The sequence below is a fragment of the Molothrus ater genome, assembly GCF_012460135.2.
Source record: "Molothrus ater isolate BHLD 08-10-18 breed brown headed cowbird chromosome Z unlocalized genomic scaffold, BPBGC_Mater_1.1 matZ_random_MA35, whole genome shotgun sequence".
Classification (NCBI taxonomy): Eukaryota; Metazoa; Chordata; class Aves; order Passeriformes; family Icteridae; genus Molothrus; species Molothrus ater.
In genome coordinates, this window is record NW_023416471.2 from 1,444,443 (window position 1) to 1,466,961 (window position 22,519).

The 22,519-nt window shown below is 40.1% G+C and overlaps 1 protein-coding gene across 1 annotated transcript; it reads left to right on the plus strand.

The window, feature by feature from the left end:
- Positions 1-20,929: 20,929 nt before the first annotated feature.
- LOC118699498 (cyclin-A1-like) lies at positions 20,930-22,061 on the plus strand. Its single transcript, XM_036403538.1, has one exon. The coding sequence runs from the start codon at positions 20,930-20,932 to the stop codon at positions 21,977-21,979; it is 1,050 nt and encodes a 349-aa protein (XP_036259431.1). The 3' UTR covers positions 21,980-22,061.
- Positions 22,062-22,519: the final 458 nt, after the last annotated feature.

Here is a 22,519-nt window from a genome sequence, read left to right on the forward strand (position 1 = left end):
AACTGTAAGTTGCATCCTTTTAATCCCGGTAGTTGGGTGTATGTTAAGAATCTTTTAGGAAAACCCCTACAAGAAAAGTGAGAAAGACCTTTCCAAGTGCTGCTGAAATAAGAGAAACGATACTGAAGGATAGTCATACTACACAATTTGAAAGGGACCATCAAGCCTGGTGGCAATTAGTAAACTTTACTTATGTACCACAGCATGAGCACATTGAAACCTATGTTCTTACCATCAGTGCTGCAGAGGAAAGGGCGATTTTCCCTATCCTTACCTTAGAGACCATACATCAGAATGTCCTTGTTAGGCCAGTAGATCATAATGTTTGGGCGAGTTATGATGACGCCAAAAATAAGTGGCAGTCTGTTAGTACAGAAGCATGTATTCCTAGGGGGCAACTAGGATACATATGTGAAAATGCTATAGTAGAAATAGAAGATTTATGCTTAGATGCTGAAAATAGTGTATGCACTTTTGAAATGCTTCCACACAATAGAGCACGGTCGCAGGTTTATTATGTAGGGAATGGATGCGCCTGCGTCAGAACAGCTTGTAGTAACGTAACTGTAGATAGTTGCCAAGAGGAAACTAACAATACTAACTTTTGTGTATGTAATTTTACCAAGATTATAGGTTGTGATTTTAACTATACCGCTCCTGTAACCACCCAGCAGCTAATTAATGCAGACTACGACCTGTATCATGAGTTGCCAAAATTACAGATAGGTATGGATGTTGAGGTTCTTAAGGCGATGCTCGTGCATCCAGAAGTAAGAAGACTGGTGCAAAAAGTGAACCAAACAGTTAAGCGCATGGTCCTACAGGTGGAGCACAACTCAGAAAGAATAAAAAACATCCTGACTGAAGTAGAACAAGTAGGCCAACATCACTGGTGGGACGTCTTCACAGGACTTTCCCCAACAGCAACACAGGTCTTTCATTACCTGGTACACCCGATACTAATTTTAACTATAGCAATGCTTATACTGACTTTTATGAACCTATGCTTGTGGTGGAGGCTGAAATCCTTGATGAGTAAGATCCAAATGATTTGGGCGATGGTGCGGGCGTATCAACACCCCGAAGGATTAGAACTTGACGAAAGAATTCGTAAGTTATAAGAAAAGGAGGGAAATGAAGCCCCTAAAACAGTTACTTTCAAGAGATGATGGGTTAAAGCATAGAATATAAAGCAGTTATGGGAAATATTCAATGTTAGGAAACCACATAGAGCAATAAATTGGGTAAGGTATGGAACACAATGACAGGGAAGAGATAAAGACAGACAGTGATAAGTTCAGTGCATTTCAGAGTCAAGAAGAACTGCTGGGTAAAGCACGTTTAGGGCCAACATGTCAAATTGACCCTGAGACCCTTGCCAAGGCCTGGAGACTAAGCCAACTACACCGGGAATTGACCAAATTTGGGGAGAGGTTCAAAAGTTTAAAGAGGAAGACTCCTCGAAGCTGATGAAGGCCGACCGGAACGACCCCTGAGAAGATCCTCAAAAGAGAAGTCCCCACCCACGCTCCGCCTATACCACTCCCCATATGTATATGCATGAATATGATGTAATCCCAAACCTAAAACTGTATAAAAGGTACGCTTTTGCTGTAAAGATTTAGAAATCCCATTTTAGGATTTCTCCGACGTTGTAATAAAATACCTCCTGCTTATTTGACTGAGTCTCTTAAGCAGTAATTTCTCGCCTTTTGGGGCAAAAATCGGCATCATTTCCTGAGTTTGTCTATGAGGAAGTTGTGAGACACAATGTCTATAACCTTGCTAAAGAGGAGGTAGACAATATCCACACTACTCTCCCTTCATCCATCCAGGTGGTTGTCTCATTGTAGAAGGCAATCAGGTTGGTTGAGCATGATTTACCTTCAGTGAATCCATGCTGACCATTTCTGATCACCATCTTGTCATCTGCATGGATGAGATACCTTCCAGAATGAGGCACTCCATCACCTTTTCACGGATTGAGGTGAGCTGACTGGCCAGTTGTTCCCTGGGTCTTTTTTCTTCTTGCCCTTGTTAAAGACAGGGGTGGCATTTGCTTCTGCCCAGTCCTCAGGCACCTTTACTGATGGCCACAACCTTTCAAAGATATTATGAGCTGACTACTTATTGTTTTAGCCACCATTCTCAGTAGTCATGCTGAGAATCAGAGCTCATTGACTTGTGGATGTCAAGTTTTCCCAGGTGTTCTCTAACTCAATCCTCTTTGACCAAGGGAGAGTTTTTCTTTCTTTACCCTTTACAGAAATGATAATGGTCCATCTAGGATTTGATAATGATGATGTACATAGTATAAAATATTCTACAGGATGATATATCTCAAAAAAATATTTGCAAATATTTTAAATTTTAAAATCCTAAATTCTAAAACCTCTGTTCTCAAAACCAGCCAAGTTACATGTTAGGCAGTCAAAAAAGCACAAAAAATATTATTTTCCTGTGAGTTAAAGTTATTAAAAGCCCCCTGCACTGGCTTTTCTGTCATGCTTCCAGTTTAACTTTGTTTCTCTTCTTTACAATGCAACCTATGTCTCCTTCTGCTTTAAACTATTTTATCTTACTTTACTGAAAGGCAAGGAATAGGGAATGATGACAAACTTGACAGCCTCTCTGTTTCTCCAGAAAGTATCTCTGTACCTTGTTTTGATGGGGTCACATATGTCAGCTATTTTCATGACTTGGTGGACATGACTGTTATGTGCTCTGCACCTTCTCCACATTTCTACAGAAATCCTCTGAAAGAAATACTCATCACTTATTTTGCTATGTGGAAGCTCCTGAAGATGGTTTATTTATCTTTTGATTGTATATTATCATGAGACAGTTGATCACCATGCAGCTTGGAGATGTACGCTTTATTTATTATAATTTATGGGTTTTTTTCCTGTTTGAGGTTTGTGTTTTTCCTCTGGATGCATCTCTTATAGTTCCAGAGGACCCATCACAATACAGAGGCCACCAGAATGAAATCATTTAAAGAGCTTAATGTACCAAGCAAAATCTAAAGAAAACTGAACTTGATTTTGGGGGGGGATTGTTTGTTTTGTTTTTTAATTAACTGTAGATCTTATTTTGCCATCTTTTTATTTTTTTTTACTACAACTCTCACTAGGAGAGAAAGGAAAGAAATTTTCTTATGAAACTATGATAGTATTGTGTCTTTAATTGTCCTGGAAAAAAATTAAGGAAAGGAGTTTCTCTGCCAGAGGTTCTAACTTCAAATAAAAATATGTTTGCTATAGAATCCAGTAAGAGTTTTACCTCAAAAAACAGAGTGGGATTTAGTGCCATAAGCAGCAAAGAGTTTTGTAAATCAAATAAAATAACATGGGTTTTTTATTGCCCAGAGAAACAATTTAGTTTTTTATTCTATAAGGACAGAATTTATTAGCTAAATCCCTAGGTTCAAATAGAGGCGTTCTGAATCATATTTATGGTAACAGAGAAAACAGTTCTTTCAGTATTTTAATCTTCTAACTTGGATGTATCTTCTGAACTATTTCCACTTTCCAGAGTAATTTTGAAATTGCAGTTCTGCTGAACAATGTTTCAATTTTACATGAAACTAGGGGGAATTTCACTAGTCCTATTACTTCTATGTATCATTTTCAGATATTCAGGAACAGTCTGGAGGCAATTCTGCGTCATGAGCTCTAGGGAGACCCTACCCAAGCAGGGAGGTTGGACAAGACAACCCACTGTGTCATTGACCTATGTCTCTCCCAACCTTAAACCTTCTGTGATCTTTTTACTTTTGCCCTCTTTAAAACAGTCTTTCCCAAAATTTCTGTCAAGTGGCTCTTCCACCATGCTTTACTCTGCTTTGGATTATAAATCTCACAGATTCTAATTCAAATTAATAATACTTGCTGTATATTTGCATGTATCTAATTATACTGGTGGCTAGGAGTACTTCTGCCAAGCAAAGAAGTGAAAATTCCATTTCTTTTTTGGATAAATTGAGATTTAGTTCGGTTATTTGACATCCTACTTAACAGATTTATATACTTATTTCTGCACTAAATTTATAAGAAAATAAATGCTCTCTGATTCATACCCTTATAATTTCTCGTTTGTGACTCCACTCTTCCTCCATTAAAAACATGAAAATTCACTAAAATTTTTTGAGGTATGTCATGGGAAAGTTCTTGAGCTTCCAAGCTAAAGAATATGTTGTTTTTTGAATTATTCCACTGGTAGAAATAATGTAGACTGATAAATCAGTTTTTCAGAAGTTACTAAATGAGAACATCTTACTGGATAAAATGAAATGCAATCAATTTTCCTAACTAGGTTCTCTCTCAATTCTCTTATTTCCTTTGTAAAATAAGAAGCACTTATACATAAAAAAAAAACCCTAAACAAACAACCAACTTTAGATTCTTCTAATATTATATATATTACTGTGAGGGCAAACCAGTTATATGTTATATGACAGGAATTGCAAGTCACTGGAAAGAAACTCTTCAAAAATATCCAAGCCCATTTCTCCGGCTGACATAACTCCTGTTACGATCAATAACACTCAGTTTCCCTTAGGCTCAATTAATTCTTTCAGTTTAGGAGGTAAAAAATATTATTTTTATTGGTTACTAGCAGCTAGTCACTTATTCAATGTAGTAATTTTTCCTTTTTTTTTCACCACGAAGTAAAACAACAGAATCCATTATAACATGTGAGATGACACTTGCGAGAGGCTTTCTGTTATTAAAGCCTGAAAAGATAATTTCAAGCTTCTCTGCATAGGGTTTGCCTCTACCAATTTCCTCATCAGCTATCAGAAGGATCATTCAGATTCAGCCCCAGGTCACAAACACCTGACGTAGATTACAGAAAGCATTTCAGTACATTATTAAGGCAATTCATAAAAGTTTCATTTTATGGTCTGTAGGTAATTGACTGATTTTCTTACATGAGTCTTCTCTGCGCATGTAGCACACAGCACACATAAATGCACAGGGTATACTTTTAGATAACTGTCTCAACAGAATTTCCCTCCAACGTAGGCTAGTAATGTCTCTTGTTCATATTACAAATCTTCCCCTTTCATATCGTGAGGTGGTTGTAACAATATTGTTATCAATTTCAGGTTTTTCATCTTTACGCAGAATCTACAGTCTTTTTTGACACCCATAAATTTTCTGACACTGAACCATATAAGTCTAACTTTATATCTAATAGGTGCAGTTAACAAATTGGAAAAATCTTTTTCTTGTTTCACAGTCAGACTTGTACCCTGAAGACTTGCTTCCTGACCTTTTTCTCACCACATCAGTATCGATAGATCAAATCATCTAGTGTAAGTATAGATGAATCTTGCTCTCCCCATGAATATAGTCATAATGAAAAACACATGTTTACAAGGAATATGTACAGATTCTTATATTTTTGGTTCTCACTGTAATGCAGCTTGCTTGAATGTGGAAAAGTTATATTTTTCATGAGCTTTTTCAAAATTGTTTTTTTCTTTCCTATCTATTAATGTTTTTAAAAAGTCTTTTTCAATAGATTCTTTAATTTTGTATATGATTAACATTTAGTAGGAAACCATCCTTCTGTTCTCTTCATAGGCTTGTTTTGATGGATAAAAAGATGCCTGGATGTCGTATATGCTGGATTCTTTACAGTTTGCTTCTCTAAATCAGGTACACACAAAATAATATTTCCCTTGCATTTAATTAATAATATTCCCTGTCATTTAATTCAGTCCTTTTTTATCACAAAGTATTTGTGAATGTCACAGTTTCAAGTGGGTGTCATTACTCTCAGTGGAGACTGTTATGTTAGCAAGGGTCACCTCCACACAGGTTAAAGGGATTCCCACACTTCATCCAAAGAGTAGCTCAGAAGTGTAATGCCTAAAGCAAAAGCACATTAGCTGCTGCTTCCCGAGCTGCTAGTATGCCACATGTAAATGCTCATTAATCAGCTACTTTCAGTTACTCCAGAATATGCTTTTGATCCCAGTTTGACTTGATTCAGCTAGATATGCCTAGCCTCAAAGCTCAATTCGCAGTCAGACTTTCTGCTCAAATGTTTGAACTTCTTAAGGACACAATGACACACAGCAATACTCACACTGAAAATCAAGTACCATATACATGTGCAGTACTAATGCAGTTACACTCTTTAAACTGTATCACACTTCCGTGCAATTTTTCCTTATATGCACTTATTATTTCCCAAATGATATTATAATTTAATCTTATCAGCTGTCAGACTTCTACTGAGTGTCCAGCATGTACTATCTAGCTAGCTAATAAACTCATCTAAGCATATTCTCAGGCTCCAAATATTACTAAAAGTCTACATTTGAAGGCCTTATGTACACATTCCCTAGTCTTTACACCCTCACATCCTCCTGCACTCTTTCTGGCTAATGTACCTCACACCACAGGTAACCTGTTTAGATTAGTCTGTGTTCAGTTCCCTGCTGTACTCATTGCCTCACACAGGCATTGCTCAATCATTCATACTGAGAGCGGCTCAGCTTTTTCAGACCCATGCTTCATATACTGCTACTAGGCAGCATCTGAGGTAAATTTCCTACTTGCCAAATCTGCTTGAACCACAAAAGTTACATGCTGCCATTTGATAAAATGAACAGGAATGCATGAAGCCCCATTATTTCCTTTTCCCCATCCCGGACCCCCAATTTCATCAAGTCAGCAGCAGTTCTAAGAATCTCAGTCCTTTGGCAGGTACAGCAGTGGAGCTAATAGGAGAAGTTAGTCTGTCTTACTCTTCTGAACCCAGTCAATAAATAGGAAATCTTATTCCCAATGTCTGTTCCTATCCACAAAAGAGTAGGCATGCAGAAGAAAATGGAACCGTCTCTCCTGTGAATGTGTGGTTCCTAGGTTTGTGCAGAGCAAAACAAACTTCCTTCTAATGCACTGACCACCACTACTGAAAAAGACATTCAGCATGGAAAACAGTCCACAGTTTTCAAAATGCGGATCAAGTGCAGCCAATGGAAAAGATGATGTCTTAATATGTGAACCATATCCCACTGGTCCCATGGATCTCATACCTCTACTTCCATTAACTCTTCAGTGAAACTTTATCCTTTTCATGCTAATATAGTTTCAAAAGCACAGTGTATCCAGAAAAAATTTCATCCTCATAGCGATTATTAAAAATAATAAAAAAAAAAGGTAACACACATTTTAAAAAATCAAACCAATCTATGCAATAAAAATTGCTTCTTTTAAGTAATTATCATTTTTTTTTCTTGAAATCTTCTGCTTCTGTAGACATGCTTACAATACACAGGAAGAGCAACAAATTATATCAATCATGATAGATGCATTTGTCTTGCTTTTTTAGACGACTGGAAAAACTATAGCACTTACAAGTCTCCTGTTGCAAATGCATTTATTTATCTTTTGTTGATACAGGTAAAGATGCCAGTCATTTATTAGTCATTTATGCTGTCATTAAGAAATCTTAAGCCAGTTTCCTGTGTCTTAAAAAGAACTACTTGCCACATTTTGAATCCCACTTGACAACTGTAAAAGTAGCCAGGTTACATAGGAGATGTTGCTGAAGAAATTCACATACAAATCTCACATCTGTTGTTTTATTACTGTTTAATTTTTGTGTAGATGTCACGATTAGGTAATATATTGAATATTCATCAATTCTGCTTAGAATTAAAGATAGAAGCAGTCCAGAAAAAGACAGATTATCTTATATTTAGTGTCTCATCTGCACATCTCTCCTGTTGTCAGGAATACCTTTAAATCCTTATTGCTGTCCTATGCCATTGATTAAAATTTTTAGTAGAGGCCACTATGCAGACATGGTTGCAGAAGCTTACAGTTCAGTTAGCAGGTAAAGCAATTTCAAAGATCTTGATATGTCACCTCAGAAGTAACTTTTCCATTTCAAGCATTTAGAAATAATGTATTAGTTCAGTTAAAGCTGTTAATATAGACTTTGGGGTAAGTTTTTCTTTTCAATAAAAAAAACCTTCTTTCTGACAATTATTTTCCCAAAAACATTTTCCAAAAAGCTTTCTTTAAAATGCAAGCTCTGCAAGACTGTGGTTATGCTATGGGTTTTACATTTTCCACTAATTTAGGAAATACGGAGAAGATCCTGATATGTGGAAATAATTTTAATGCATTTTCAAATATTGTCCCCTTTTCCTCCCTAATGTATTTATATAAATCTCATAACTTCATTAATAGTTTTGAATTTATTACCTGAAGGACATCACTTCAGTGGTCAGCCAGAAAAACACAGAAGTAAAATTACAAATCAATAGATCAAATCAATAGATCAATATTATGTTTGACAAGCCCTTCTATCACTGAAGTAATGGAATTATGTCAAAAGGTAGATGATAAAACAATTTGAATTTCAAGTCATGAAAATTAGCACTAAGAGAATTTGCAATAAGCCTTGATTAATAAAGTCAGAAGAGCACAGTATCTACAAGTTATTTTGTGCACATAACACATATAAGAAACAATGATCTTTCAATATAAGTTGGTTCAAGTTCTAAGAGCTGAATACTGAATTGATAATGTGTGTTCTTTAAAGGTTCAAGTGTTCTTAAGTATTTAACAACTGCCCTATCAAGAAATTATTTATCTTTGGCAGAAAAAATTTACCTGATATTTCATTGCCTTCCTTACTTTCCAGAACAATTGTTTGGTTCTGTTTGTTTTTAAGCACTAGGGCTTTCTACCTACGTACAGTGGAATCGCATTTGTCCCTAGAATATTTTTCCTGATTACATTTCTCTTAAGCAGGTCAGCCTGAAAACTCTTAACTCCTGTTAATAGAAATAGAAAAGTGAACCTAACCAATATATCAGGTAGGAAGTTTTTTCATCCTTTATGGTGCTTTTTTTAAATTATAGTTTGACTCAGGTCTTGGAGCAGGAGACCAGCATTATCAGAATTCTCTGAAGTGAATATATGCACAATCATAACCAAGACCAGACAAATGATAACGTGACACCAATATTTGCTGTGGAAAGAAACACAACTAGACTCAGCAGACTGGTCTCCCTTGGAACACCATATTGTGTTACTGAATGTAGAATGTATTTAAGATTTTTTTACTGGTGTTGAGATCAGTGAGGAGTATATTCTAAAGTAAATTGGAACACCTTGAAATTCCACATGACATTAAGCAGAAGTAGCGGGGTTCCCTTTGCAGATCATTCATTTCTCAGTAAGCATCCATTAGACCCTGTGAGCCTATCTACAAATATTTTTATGCACTATTTAAACTTTCTTATTCATACTGTTTGTAAATGCAATATGATTTTTTTCACAAGACAAGTCACCTTGTTGAAAAGGAGCATTACTTCAAGAAATCATTAAGGCATTGAATCTTGCCAAACAATGACAGTAGAGTGGAAGCAGAAATAACTTGGAATTTCATCACATTAAAGACCATTTTGCACATGCATCTGTAGATGCAAAAGATGCACACACCAGAATTTTGATACACAGAATGCTTTTTTGAATCATATTAGCATGATTAAAATAATAATAAGACAATACTAGAACCAACTATGTGTTTAACTTTAAACATGAGTCCTACTAATTTCAGCCAAATCAATAACTACTGATATATGCCTGAATGGCATTTTGTTCTTAATGAATCAGAGCCTGAGGGAAAAGACAGACAAGGGTTTCATTGGCTTCCAACTAACTTCTACATTTAATTTTTTCCTGACTTCATGGCAGTACTACAAAAGGTAATGTCTTCATCTCATCTCACTTAGTACCCTAAGGTCAACAGGAGCTAGATGCTAGTTACATAAAGGAAGTACAGGAAAATATTTTAACAGGATGTGAGTTAATACTTTGTAAAAGTATTAACTCACATCAAAAATACTTTGTAAAACCCTGAAGCTTAGGATTTTACTTTCCATCCTATAATAAAATAATAGGATAGTTTGGGTTGAAAGCTAATCTATTTCAAAACCTCTGCAAGGGAGTGATGAATTGAGGTTACTCAGAGCCCTAAATAGACACAATGTAATTTTAACAGGTCTGCATCCTTAATCAGACCATTTTTGTAATTCTTGGGGGGTTTTGAACTTTTTCTACACTGGCCCTGGTTGTTTTTTTCTAAAGTTGATTAAGAAAAATCCTAAAAACATATTGGCATTTACCCATCCACTGAGATACCTCTTCCCCCATAAAATCTTCCTTGATAAAGATGCTTACATTTTGCATCAGACAGAATATAAGTAGATTTGCCAAGGCAAACTCTCTACTTGTCTTCATATTTATTCATCACTGGCAAGGCCTTTGGCTATTTACTGTACTGGAGCCTAGAAAGTGGTTGGGTGGTATGGTAATAGTCAGGACGCCCACAGTAATCTTCATACCTACATAGCATCCAAATTCCTTCATCTGGAGCAATTTTCCAAAGCAATCTACTGTTTGATCCCCAGAAACCTGGCAGCTGCCTCAAACACAGGGATTACACAGCCCCCTAACTGCCATATGAGCTTCCTATCTTTAGAGGTAGCTGACTCCTGAAGCAATCCAACTTCCAGATGCTGGTGACATGGTCTAGAAGCCCAGGATCTTCTTGAGCTTTAGACACAGAGCTTCTCAGAATACCTCCAGGATTACCGTAAAGGTAGGGATTCAGCAGGGATTTTGTCTTTATATCAAAAAGGAGACCAAGTAACGTGCCTGTTCAGGAGTCTCAAATACTGGAAAGCAGCATGCCCTTACAAAATATTTTTGTCTCCTTAAGTGATGTGATCTCTCAGATTGCAGATAGATTTTCAGTCTATTATGCCTCAGGTCCCAGCTAAAATTAAACCAACTATGGAAATCTCAAAATTCTTCACAATGCACAGCCCCACTTTTAGTCCTCTCCTCTTTTTTCCTCTTCCATATAACAATTCTTGGCTAGAGCCTGATTAACTTTTAAGGCTTTTGCTTGCTAGCATAACTTCTTTACTATGTGGAACATCATCATCACTCAGTTTGGACTTACATCTATATGCAACAAATGTCATTCTGATACCTTAAATACTGTATGGAAATGATATTAATTATGTTTAATAAAGAATTCATAGAGATGCTCTATCAAAACACCATTTGGGCTAAAGAAAATCTTTATGGCATATGGACTCCTTATCTCCTGTAAAATACAATAAAAGCATGTATGGGGAAGGTGTATCTAAATGTTATAGCAGGATAAATAGTGAAGCTATTTCTTAATCTGGAAGAAATATTACATGTAGATTTTGCTTTTGCTACAAGAATACATATGCCTGAAAAACATTAAACTTGTAGGATTAAAAAAGATTGTAGGCTGCCTTACACTTAACAGTGTAAATTATCTGTCATTTAGTACAGACCCAGATATTTAGCTAATGCATTCTCTGTTCATAAAAAACGCATACCACCAATCCCTACTTTGGGTATCTTTTTATTTCCTAGTATGCATTTCTACAAGTAAGTAGCATTCATCTAAAAACATGGCCTTTTTCTCTCATTGTAGCAATATTATTATAAAATGTTTTCCTGAAAATGCAATGAAAAGAAAGTTAGCAGTCGATATAATTTTTGTTTTACATAATCTTTCCAATAAAGTCTTCTGATAGCTATACAGAAGTCTTTTACTCAGGTATGACTTGCTATCCAATGCAAGGTAAAGGTAAAGCAGTTATCTGCATAATGCTAGTAATATTTGCTTCAGTTTTTGTGTTGTTTCTCAAGATTTGCTCTCTATCAGGAAAATTCAGCCTGTAAGGTTTGCCATGAACCAGCAGCAATCAAATAATGAAGAAACATATTGAAGCATAAATCAAATATTGGGCTAAAGCCACTATCATATCAGTTTCCAGAATTCCAAAACCAACTTATATAGTTAAAACCAGACCTCTCCTTTGTTCCAGCTGTATTTTACTACAACATTGCAAATGCAGTAATTGCTGCAAGAGATAGCAAGATATTAAATACTAGGTATCTATCTTCCTAGACATCTTTTTGAGTTGGTATTTGTGACATGCATACAGATTTCTATTAAACTGAAATTTCAATGAAATTGAAAATTCAATTTCAAATCTCTTATCATGAAGGTGTAAAAGACCAAGAGATTACATGACATCTCTTAGTGATCTTGCCACCCAATTTCATTTTCCTAATTTTTTTTCATGCTTTATTATTCTTGTTGGAATAAGCTGTGGGAAAAAACCACCAGAGTAAAGGAAAAGGAAAGAATTTGTTGCAGAATTTAAGTTACTTGGAAGTTATCCTCAAATGCTTAAATTGTCAATTTTCAATTAACTGAGCACAAAAGCAGAATCATATTCAATGCCACCTCACACTATATGGACATCAGCCATCTGATACCTTGGGAAATTAACAATAATAATTTCAAAAGAGCTTTATAGCCCTACTAGTTCAGCACTTCTACTGCTTAGAAAAAAGAGGTGAAGAAATTAATTTGAAACTGCCACGACAGATGGAGCAGTGGTAAGAGTGCCACGATCTTCCTGAAAAAGCATCCTGAGAAGGATGGCTCAGGGGCACAGGCACATCCTTCCCTCACACCGGCTAGCTGTTCAATATTTCCAGGCAACAGAGAGGGACGAGACCAGAGCCTTGTATGGCATTCCACAGAGAGTAAGCCTTTATTAAGAGCAGGGCACTCTGCAAAGGAGGCCAGTAACATCAAAGGAGGCAGGGGAAATCAGGTGTTTGTATGGGAAAGGCATGGGGCAGGGGAAAACATGGGAGTGAATGGGATGAGGTGCAAAGACAGAGCAAAGGGGAAGGGCCAATGGGGTAAAAGAAATCAACCTATGGTCGCAAAGGACTCTGAGGCAATTTTCTTGCTCTCCCTGACTGCAGGGTTGTAGCTCAGGGGTTGGCCTTCCAGAGGAGTGCAGCAAGCTTTCCCTTTGCCAGCCCTCCAGCCCCCACAGAAACCAAGAAAATTTTATTAAAAATCATCCCTAAATCTGTCATGCTATTTGGAGCAGCAAATGTTATTTGAATTAATGTTATATCTACTTTTAAAAGACTGAGTTCAATTTTGCTGAATGTTTGGTGACATAATTAAATCCTTGGCTCAATCTGGTTCATCATTTGCTCCCCCTCAGCCTTCCTCTTGATACATTTTTGGGTTCCAGACTGCAGGGTCGTTTAACAGGTCAAATTATGGTTTGATAATATCAGTGATTTCAGTCTCATTTCTTAACTGATATTGAGGACAAGATCCTAAACTGCATCACATAGGCACAGTTTAACTAAGTTCACTGAAGCTGATCTAATCACGGGAGCGCCAGAACTGTTTAGGCCTTGGATATAATCTTTCTTCTTTTACTCCTCTTCCATTGAGCGAAGAGAATCTAAGATGGTCTAATGATTGATACAAAGCTGACCATGTGACCATCTCAGAATATGTTCAGTTTATTCAGGATAAATAATCCACCCAGTTGCCTTAAAGAGATGTATGTGTTAAGGAAACTTCCTGGTCTGACCATTTGGGAGCCACTCTGCCAGTCACATTCCTGCCACCCAAGACTGTCACTGGAATGGAAGACTCTTCACAATGGGTCACTCCAGTAAGCCAGATGGGCACCCCATTTGACTCCCTATTCACACCACTCACACAGTCAGATCAGCTTTCCTCCCTGATTTGACTCTGTTTCCCATTTTAAAGTATCAAACCTCTGCACTGTCAAATTAATTTAATCATGGTGCTGCAATATCTGGAGTTGATGCCTCTGCAGGAAGGACATCCTAGGCATTTATACCCTTGCAGGCCAAACACATGGAAGTTTTGGCTCTTACTGCTTGAGTCCTCAGCTCCTGCTGTGTATCTGAGTATCTCTCACCTGGCTGTGACCTGTGCCACATGTCCCTGTCCCCTTTGTTGTGCAAAGGGTCAGTGCCTGTTCACAGCCCCTTGTCTCAGGTCCTGCCACCCAGAGCTCCATCTGCAGTTCCACTGTAGCTGTACCCCAAGCTATTTGCATTGAATGTGTTCCTAAAGAGTAAAGAACAAAATTAAATTAGAAGTTATGAAAAAAGACACCTCCCCTGCCATTCTGACCAATGCTAATTGTTTTCCCTTTTATCTATTTTCTTCACTTTGTAGGACATTCTAGAACAGCTCATTCTTTCATGGTTCCCATCTTTCCCTCACAACTTTCTGTGTTAAGGTCTTATCTGACAATGAATGCACTGTTTTCAAAATTCTTTTTTGAATGCAGTTATGTTTCTCACAGCAGGGGCTATAAATACTGCACAGACTGAAAAAGGTGTAAGAAGACAGGGTGTATTGGATTCATATTCCTGTGGATGTCACAGTACTCCAGGTAATGTATCTATATTATAATTTAAGACAGACCACCCAGTTTCCCCAAAGACAAGCAGTGTTCCCTTTAGTTAAATAAGAAGGGTTCTTTTGCATTAGAAAATTAAATTCAGTGTTGGCTTTCACTGAAAGAAACAGCTGTTCCATTGAGCTCAAAATTATTTGAGATTGGATTTAATGCTTTCAGTATCAGGCTATTCACTTTCATTGAAGTTCAAATCTGAACAGTATTTTCCCCTTTTACTTAAAATGCAATTAAAAAATTGTAAAACAGTGTGACTTAGAAGATCACAACTTCACCATGATTTCAACACCTACACTTTCTAACATCTCTCCTGTATACATATATTTGCATTGCAGAGAGGCGAATGCATCCTAACAAGCTCATGCAGCCATGTGGAAACAAAACCAAGTATTTTTTGCTTAGCACCAAAAATTTTGTGGAGGATCTGAAAAACCAAAAATAGGAAAAACTATTGCAGAAGATAATCTGGGAATACCTGGAAAGGCATTGCTTTCATATTTATGCAATATTAAGAATGCTCAGATAGTCTTATGAGGAATGGAAATGTTTAAATTCCATGATAAAAGTATTGCAGTGTTAAGAAAACTGTGACAGAAAAGAGGGGGATTTGGGTTACAAGTGTATTTGTGTTTACAAAGTAAGGTACAAAATGTGGAGTCTGTGTGTAAAGCATGATTATAGTTTAATTTTTTTTAAAGCATATTTCCATTTTTTCCTATTGTATTTTACTTTGCCCATTCAGTAAATACTAATTTTATCCTTGTCCCAAGCCAACAACTAAGTACCATGCAGACACTCACCCACCTCCCCCAGACCCCAAGTGTAAATAAAAAAAGTAAAAAAACATGTGTTAAGATAAGAACAGTTTAAAAACTGAGAAACCACAAAACCAGGATTTGATTTAAATGTTTAATTAGGCACACTTTGTAACTATTGAAATAAGAAAGAAATAGGACTTTGCAATTTCTTTTTCAGGCTCTGAAACTCATACTTTTTAACAGTAGACATTCCAAATTAACTTTTTGCAATAGTTTTGTCTACAGAGCAAAAGCTATCCATCTAATTTATTACTTGCCTCTTCTACGACAGTTTCTGCTCTGGAAACCAATTTAAATTGTTCGTCCTATAAGAGAGTTGAGAATTTGCCACAGCTTATTTTCACACATGCACTTTCACACATATACACGCACTTGTGTGTGTGGTATGTGATACAAAGTGATTGAAAGAATCACACAAATTTAGCCCTGTAAACATCTCAATTACATTATAAGAATCTTGGTCTCTTTAGAACATGAAAAATTGCTCAAAATTACTTTGGTATCATATGTTAAACAGATTATATAATGCTTATCTAGCTTATTTGTGCTCACTACTTCACACAAAAGCATACTAAATACTGTGCACAATTATAAATTCTCTTAAAAGTGTAATTTAATGATGAAACTATATTTTTTCCATTATTAACCATAAGTATTTATAGTAAGTCTGTGTGGACAGAAAAGTTCAATAGAATACCCTTCAACATTTTATTACAGAAATTAATTAGGGAATAGATAGGGAAAGGTGACAGCCATAAGACATCTTTAGAGAGACAAAGCGACAGCATCAAACAGTGGTGAAATTTGCATGAATGCCAGCCATAATGCCCCTGAAAAGCCATAAAACTGTATACTGATGTCTGCATTGCATCAATGCAGACCACAAATGCTCTACACACCAAGTGTGAGGTCATGTTTTTTAAAATCAATCAAAGCACAAAGAAGCTCAAAAGAAGTAGGGAAAGGAAGACAGGGGGGGGGGGTGGTGTGGTGCTATTGTTGTTTATATTGACAGTAATCTGTCCCAGGAAAGGCATAACTTTGATTACTCTCTGTTTGCTGAAGTGGTAGACAAAATTAGAAAGTTTACCCAGACTTCATTATATGTCTGGAAAAACTAAAAGAAGCCAGATGCTGTACTGGTTTGCACACATTAAAAAACACCAAAATTTGAAGTTACAGCATTTTTTACAGTCTCTGGGACACTACCTGAGATCCTGAAGGACTATATCCATGTCTTCAACATTTTCACAGTCTTCAGAAAAAGTCTTTCTCTCAGAGTTCTTAAATACCATGATAACTGACGGATTCTGTGCATCTGGCGTATTCCAAATGGCTGTTCAGTACAAGTTTTCCCTCATCTGATTTTAAATCTCAAAAGCTTAGTGGATATAATCTAAAGTAATCATCTAGCTGCCATATCACCTCTCTGTAAGATTTCTACCCTGTGACAGAATGAAAGACCCTTGAAGGAGTCTCTTTTTCATACAGCAAGATGACTGGCTTAAGATAAAAGGCCCAACTTGCAGTCAGCTTATTTCACCCTCAGAAGGAACAAGATCCAAGTCTGCTTTGAGACTTTGAGGTAACAAAATTATCTAACAGATGTTACTGTTTTATGTGACTTTTCATGTGAAGAACCCTAATATCTTGTATGACCATTCTTCCCTAGAGAGTGAGGTGACACAACACTCAGATACTGCCTTTGCATGTACTCAGCTTTACCAACAAAATTTCCACTGATATACAAAAAGTACCTTTAGGATTCTGTTCAAAGATAGATAAGTAAAAAAATATTCCCATTCAGTCTTTGCCTTCTGCACTGAAACCAGCTGTAAAAAGGCTCACTAATGTAATTTCCAGAGGTGATGTCTCTTGACAATATCTTGTGGTGGTTTGGATTTGCCAATTTTTTTTGTTTCCTGGCCAATGCATCAATTATGTAGTAGGTCTAGTGCTGGGCAAGTGCCAGTGCACTTACTAGAATGTATTTACTCATTTTCCAGTTGGGAGATAAGCATTAGGAGGGGGACTGCAAAACAAGCACAAACTTTAAAGGCTATAAAGAAAACTTCATTAACAGAATTAAGAGAAAAATGGTAAGAAAAATCAAAATAAAACCTTCAGAACACTTTTCTTCCCCCTACGCCTTTTTTTCTTTCCCACTGACAATGTTAGAAGACAAAACTGGCACCTTTCAGTCAGTTTATCACCTCTAGAATAGTCTTTCTCAAATTCACTTAGGGAGAGGATTCTCTCTTGCCATGCTATGAAGACTTTTCCACAAGAAACAGTTCTCTTATGGCTTTAATGTCGCAGCAAATCAGCTATCTGGGAAAGGAAAACTCAGAGTGTGAAAAGTCCCTTCCATACCTTGCAGCTATCTCACAACTGCTTTCATGGGCTATGTCAACCTATTGGGGTGCTATTTTAAGGATGAGCTGTTCTAGCATAAAACAAAAGTCATCTTCATCTATCTCTGGGATCAGAGTGTTTTCTATTACTATCATTGGGGCAAGGTTTCTCAACTCCCTCTGTTCAAATTTGTCACTGAACCAAAATTACTTCAACATCTGCTTACTTTAGCACTGGTGCATCTGTTCATGGCTGTGGTTAAAACATTATATCCCCCCAGTGCATTTTCATAAGTTACAGAGAAACAAGAGTCTTATGTATCATAGTCTATCACTATGGCTTACAAGACAATTTCAGCCTAAGACTGAGGCATCTCCTCAATCCTCTCCCTGCCTATTTAGAATTTGACTCCTCCTTTACTGACCTCAAGATTCATGTTGTTGTCTCTAAGTGTCCTCATCTCTCCTTTTCCTGATTCAGGAGAGAACTGGTGTTTGTAGGTTTATATGTTCTCAATTTAAACAGTTTTTATAGAGTCTTGCATTGTTGAAAGGTTGCTCATGTCTAGGCTCTGCAACTGAGGAATAGCTGTGTCTTTTGCTGCTTATCATGTGGCCCCCACCATCACTGCACAAGCCGCACTGGCTGCCAGTGTCACCCCGCACTTCTCCTTCATGCAGGATGCTGGAAGAAGGAAAAAAACCTGCTGCCTCTGCTTTTGTCTTCTGCCTGCAGCACTGCTGGTTAAAAGCGGTCAAGCAAACAAAGTCCATTGCGAGTCATGCTGAAACAGCTGTGGCCATGTTGTGCTGCTCAGCTGCACACTGCTGCCCTGGCCATGCATGGATCCTGGCCGCAGGCCACTCTGCATGGGTCCCAGCTGTGCAGTTGCCTGTGGTGCTGGGATAGTGCTGGTGGTATGGCCCAGCAAGAGTAGAAATCCCAGCCGAGCTGCACACTGACCTGGCTGAGTGGGCCACATGGGGCCAGCACAGCTGGGCCCCACTGCATATGGGCCTGGCCCAGTCCAGACTGTTGAAAAGCCAGAAGCCAAGAGAGTATTTTCCTGGGCTTTCTTCATTTTTAAATGTGCTTTTCCACAGGGGCATGCTCAACTCCTTCAAGTGGTCCAACCAGGTGCCAATCCCCAAGCTTAGCTAGCTGATTGCCCCTTCAAAACCAGACAGTTCACTGGCTCCAGCAGGTACCCACAGGGAACCATCCTCCCCCCGCCAACTAAAAATGAGACTTTCATCAAACTACTACACTTCCCCACTGGAAGATCACTTCATTTAGCTTTACTGTGTACAAGTGCTCAGGTCCTGGCAGTGTGGGACTGCAGGGATTGCTTTTGTGAGAAGAAGCTTTGTACCAGAAACAGTTCTAGACTCCAACACACATGCTCAAGGTGATTGCAGGTCCAAGACAGTATTTTATATAAAGCATAAAAATGTCAGCAGAAGATGAGAGAGGAATAAAGAAAACAATATGTAAGAAGCAGCCTCACAGACACCAATAGTGGTGAAGAAGGTGGGGGAGCAGGTGGTCCAGGCATCAGAGCAGATTCCCTCACAGGCCTGTGGTGAAGACCAGGGTGAAGCAGACTGTCTCTGTGCTCATGGAGAACTGCAATGGAGCTGATATCCACACTGGACCTGTGCAGGATGCCATGCCAGAGCAGGTGAAGATGCCATGAAGGAACCTCTAGTCTGTGGAGAGCCTACCAGCAGCATGTTCTTGTGAGGAGCAGTGGCCCATAGAAAGAGTGAACAGAGGAGTGGGTTTTCTGGTGGCAAAGTACAAAGGGTTGTTGAAGAGCTTTCCTGGCCTTTGTTGGGTATCACTTTTAAATTGTGCAGTAAGAATTTGTTACTTTGAGAAAATTCAGCTACCATTGTTCAGAGAACATCAGTTGTGGGGAAATATCGCAAGGTCTCGAGATATCGCGAGGTCATGCAGAACCCCTCCCCTTTTACCATTAACTAACCGTTACCCCCTGTTATAAAAGACCCTGCCTAACTGTTAATAAAGGCCAGTTACTGTCCACCACATTGGTGTATGCATGTGCTTGGCCCATGTGGCAGAGGCGCCGCCACTGAACCGTCCTCGACCCGGGACGCCACGCCCCAAGCGGCGGCAACAAGTGGTGCTGAAACCCGGGAACAATCCAGGAAGCGGGAATCGCCTGGGTGAGTGGACAGTGGCCGGAGAAGCGGGACTGTCTCCGGCGGGGAGGACGCTCCCAGAGGACCAGCAAGACGGGAGGGTCTCCCACTGGCATTCAGCGAAGGAGGAGGGCTCACGCCAGGAGTGGCAAAGGAGGAAGGCTCGCGCCTAGGACCGACGAAGGAGGAAGGCTCACGCCGGGGCAGCGAAGGAGGAAGTCTCGCGCCGGAAAATTGGCAAAGGAGGAAGGCTCGCGTCACAGCCGGCAGAAGAGGAGGTCTCGCGTCGCGATTCGGCGAAGGAGGAAGTCTTGCGCCAGGACCTGGTGAAGGAGGAAGTCTCGCGTCGATAGCCAGCGGTGGAGAGGCTGGAGCCCCTTGCTAAGGTCATTTTTAAAATTCACAGAGATTGGGGCATAGATTGTGAGCCGGGAAATTTTGTCCTCGCAGTGTCGAGGCTCCTGCACGCTGGGGTAATCAGGCATCTGGAGGATATCATCCCCCCGGAAGTATGGGATAATTGTACTGGGGCCCTAGCGGAGGAGGCTATGTCCTCAGGCTTGGGGCGGAGTCTAAAATCATGGGGCAGGGTCATGCGGGCACTGAAAAAAGCTCGGCCAGTCCAGCGGGAGCAGGGAAAGTGGAAGGCCACCCAGGACTGCTTGTGGGAGGGACCCCGGCAGGGTGCGGATGATCGTGGGTCCGCTGAGTGTGGGGATTCGCAGCCGTGGGAGCGCTCTTCGCAGCTCCCGAGCCCAGGCACCCCATCTACGGGGAAAAAGCTGTCATTTTGGGACGGGCTGCTAAAGGAAGCGCGGAATGCGGCTGTTGGTTCAGAGGCGCGGGGTGCGGCTGTTGGTTCAGAGGCGTGGAGCCCCGCTGTTATCTCAGGGCCGCAAGGCCCCGCCGTTAGCTGGGAGGCGGGGAGCGCCGCCATTGGTTCGGACTCCGAGGGAGCCTGGACGGGGCCTTCGCCTCATGTGCCGCAGGGTGACGAGCCCCAGAAGGAGGGGGTCACCATGGCAACCCGTGGCCGGCGGGGCTGTTGAGGCAGTACGCCGGGGGTTGAGCTGCCGGGCTCCCAACTGGCCGCGGCCAAGAGCTGCCGCCTTCAGCGGCCGCGCTTACACAGGGCCGGCGGGCAGCCTGGGCGGTGCGGGGCGGTCGGACCCTTCCGTGTGCTGGTGGCGAGCGGAGCCGGGCAGCGCGGTACCGACATTGGGGCGATGCATCGCACCGGGGAGAAGGGCCGTGTGGGGCAGAGGGAGTCCTGCCCCCCCGCCCTCCACAGCAGCGGCGGCTGGGCCGTGCTGGGGGTGCTGACAGAGAGCGGGCAGCAGCAGCAGCGGCCCGGCGGTCAGGGTGCTGCTGTTATCAAGCGCTTTTCTGGCTTTGAAAACACCATCACTTCATGTAGAAAAGATGAAGTGCCCAACTGCATCATCAGTGCTGCATCAAAGCAAGGTTTTGCTATCTACATAGATGATTCAGAAGATAAAGAAAACTACAGCTGCCAAGTGTCTGAGGAGCTGGAATTAAGCCACTGTGAACTGGATACCAGTGCAATGATATCCAGTATTCATTGGCGGCTGGATCTGAGTTCAGGCTCTCCTATGGTAGTGGAAGATGTAACTCTGGCTGGAGAGTATGCAGAAGACATTCATCAGTACCTCCGAGAGGCAGAAGTAAGATTTAAGCCCAAGCCCTACTACATGAAGAAGCAGCCAGATATCACAACAGGAATGTGTGCTATCCTGGTAGACTGGCTGGAGGAAGTAGGGGAAGAGTATAAACTTTGGACAGAGACTTTGTACTTGGCAGTGAACTTCCTGGAGAAATTTCTTTCCTGCATGTCTGCTCTCAGAGGGAAGTTACAGCTTGTGGCAACAGCAGCAATTCTTCTGGCTGCTAAGTATGAAGAGATCTACCCACCAGATGTGGATGAATTTGTCTATATAACAGATGATACCTACACAAAGAAGCAGCTGCTAAGGACAGAACACTTGCTTCTCAAAGTGCTGGGTTTTGACCTAACAGCCCCAACCGCCCATCAGTTCCTCCTTCAGTATATTCAGAGATGTGGAATCTGTATGAGGACAGAGAACTTTGCAAGGTATCTTGCAGAGCTGAGTCTCCTTCAAGTTGATCCTCTTCTTGAGTACCTTCCTTCACAAATTGCTGCAGCAGCCTACTGTTTGGCTAACTATACAGTGAACAGATCTTTCTGGCCAGAAGAACACCTTAACATTGTGACACTGGGCCACCCGAGCACTTGAGGAAGGCCCACAGGTCATAATTAAAAATGAACTAGGGGAATGGGAACAGGGTTGGAGACTGGTACTCACAGGGCGAGGGTACGCAGCCGTCAAGAAAAATAGTAAAATCAAATGGTGCCCACTTAAGTCAATAAAACCGGACCTTCAGGGCAAAAACTAATGAAATTTGTAAAGCTTGTTTTGCAGGACTGAATCCTCAGACACCCCCGCGGCCTGTATACCTGGCTTCCTAAAGGCTGTGACGAATCATCAAGCAGCCTGATGGCAGACCATCCCAGGGTCGTGAAAGAACTCAGTGACCAAACTAAAGGAGCGGCTGGCACTGAGAAGGACGGGGGGGGGGGGGGGGGGGAGAGAAACAGCTCAGCAAAAATGTTAAGAGGTATCCATCAAGTAGAGTTCAAGCTCTGGCCAGGTTCTGGCTCTACTTGAATGGAATGCCAAGTAACCCAGAGTTCTTCCCTGTGTCAAAGGATCAAAGGGCGATTTGGAGGGAACATAAGTCTGGACATGGACTCTCCAAATCCTCTCTAGTTTAAG

Coding starts and splice junctions, on each gene's coding strand:
- LOC118699498 (XM_036403538.1), top strand. CDS start 20,930: ATGCATCGCACCGGGGAGAAGGGCCGTGTGGGGCAGAGGGAGTCCTGC.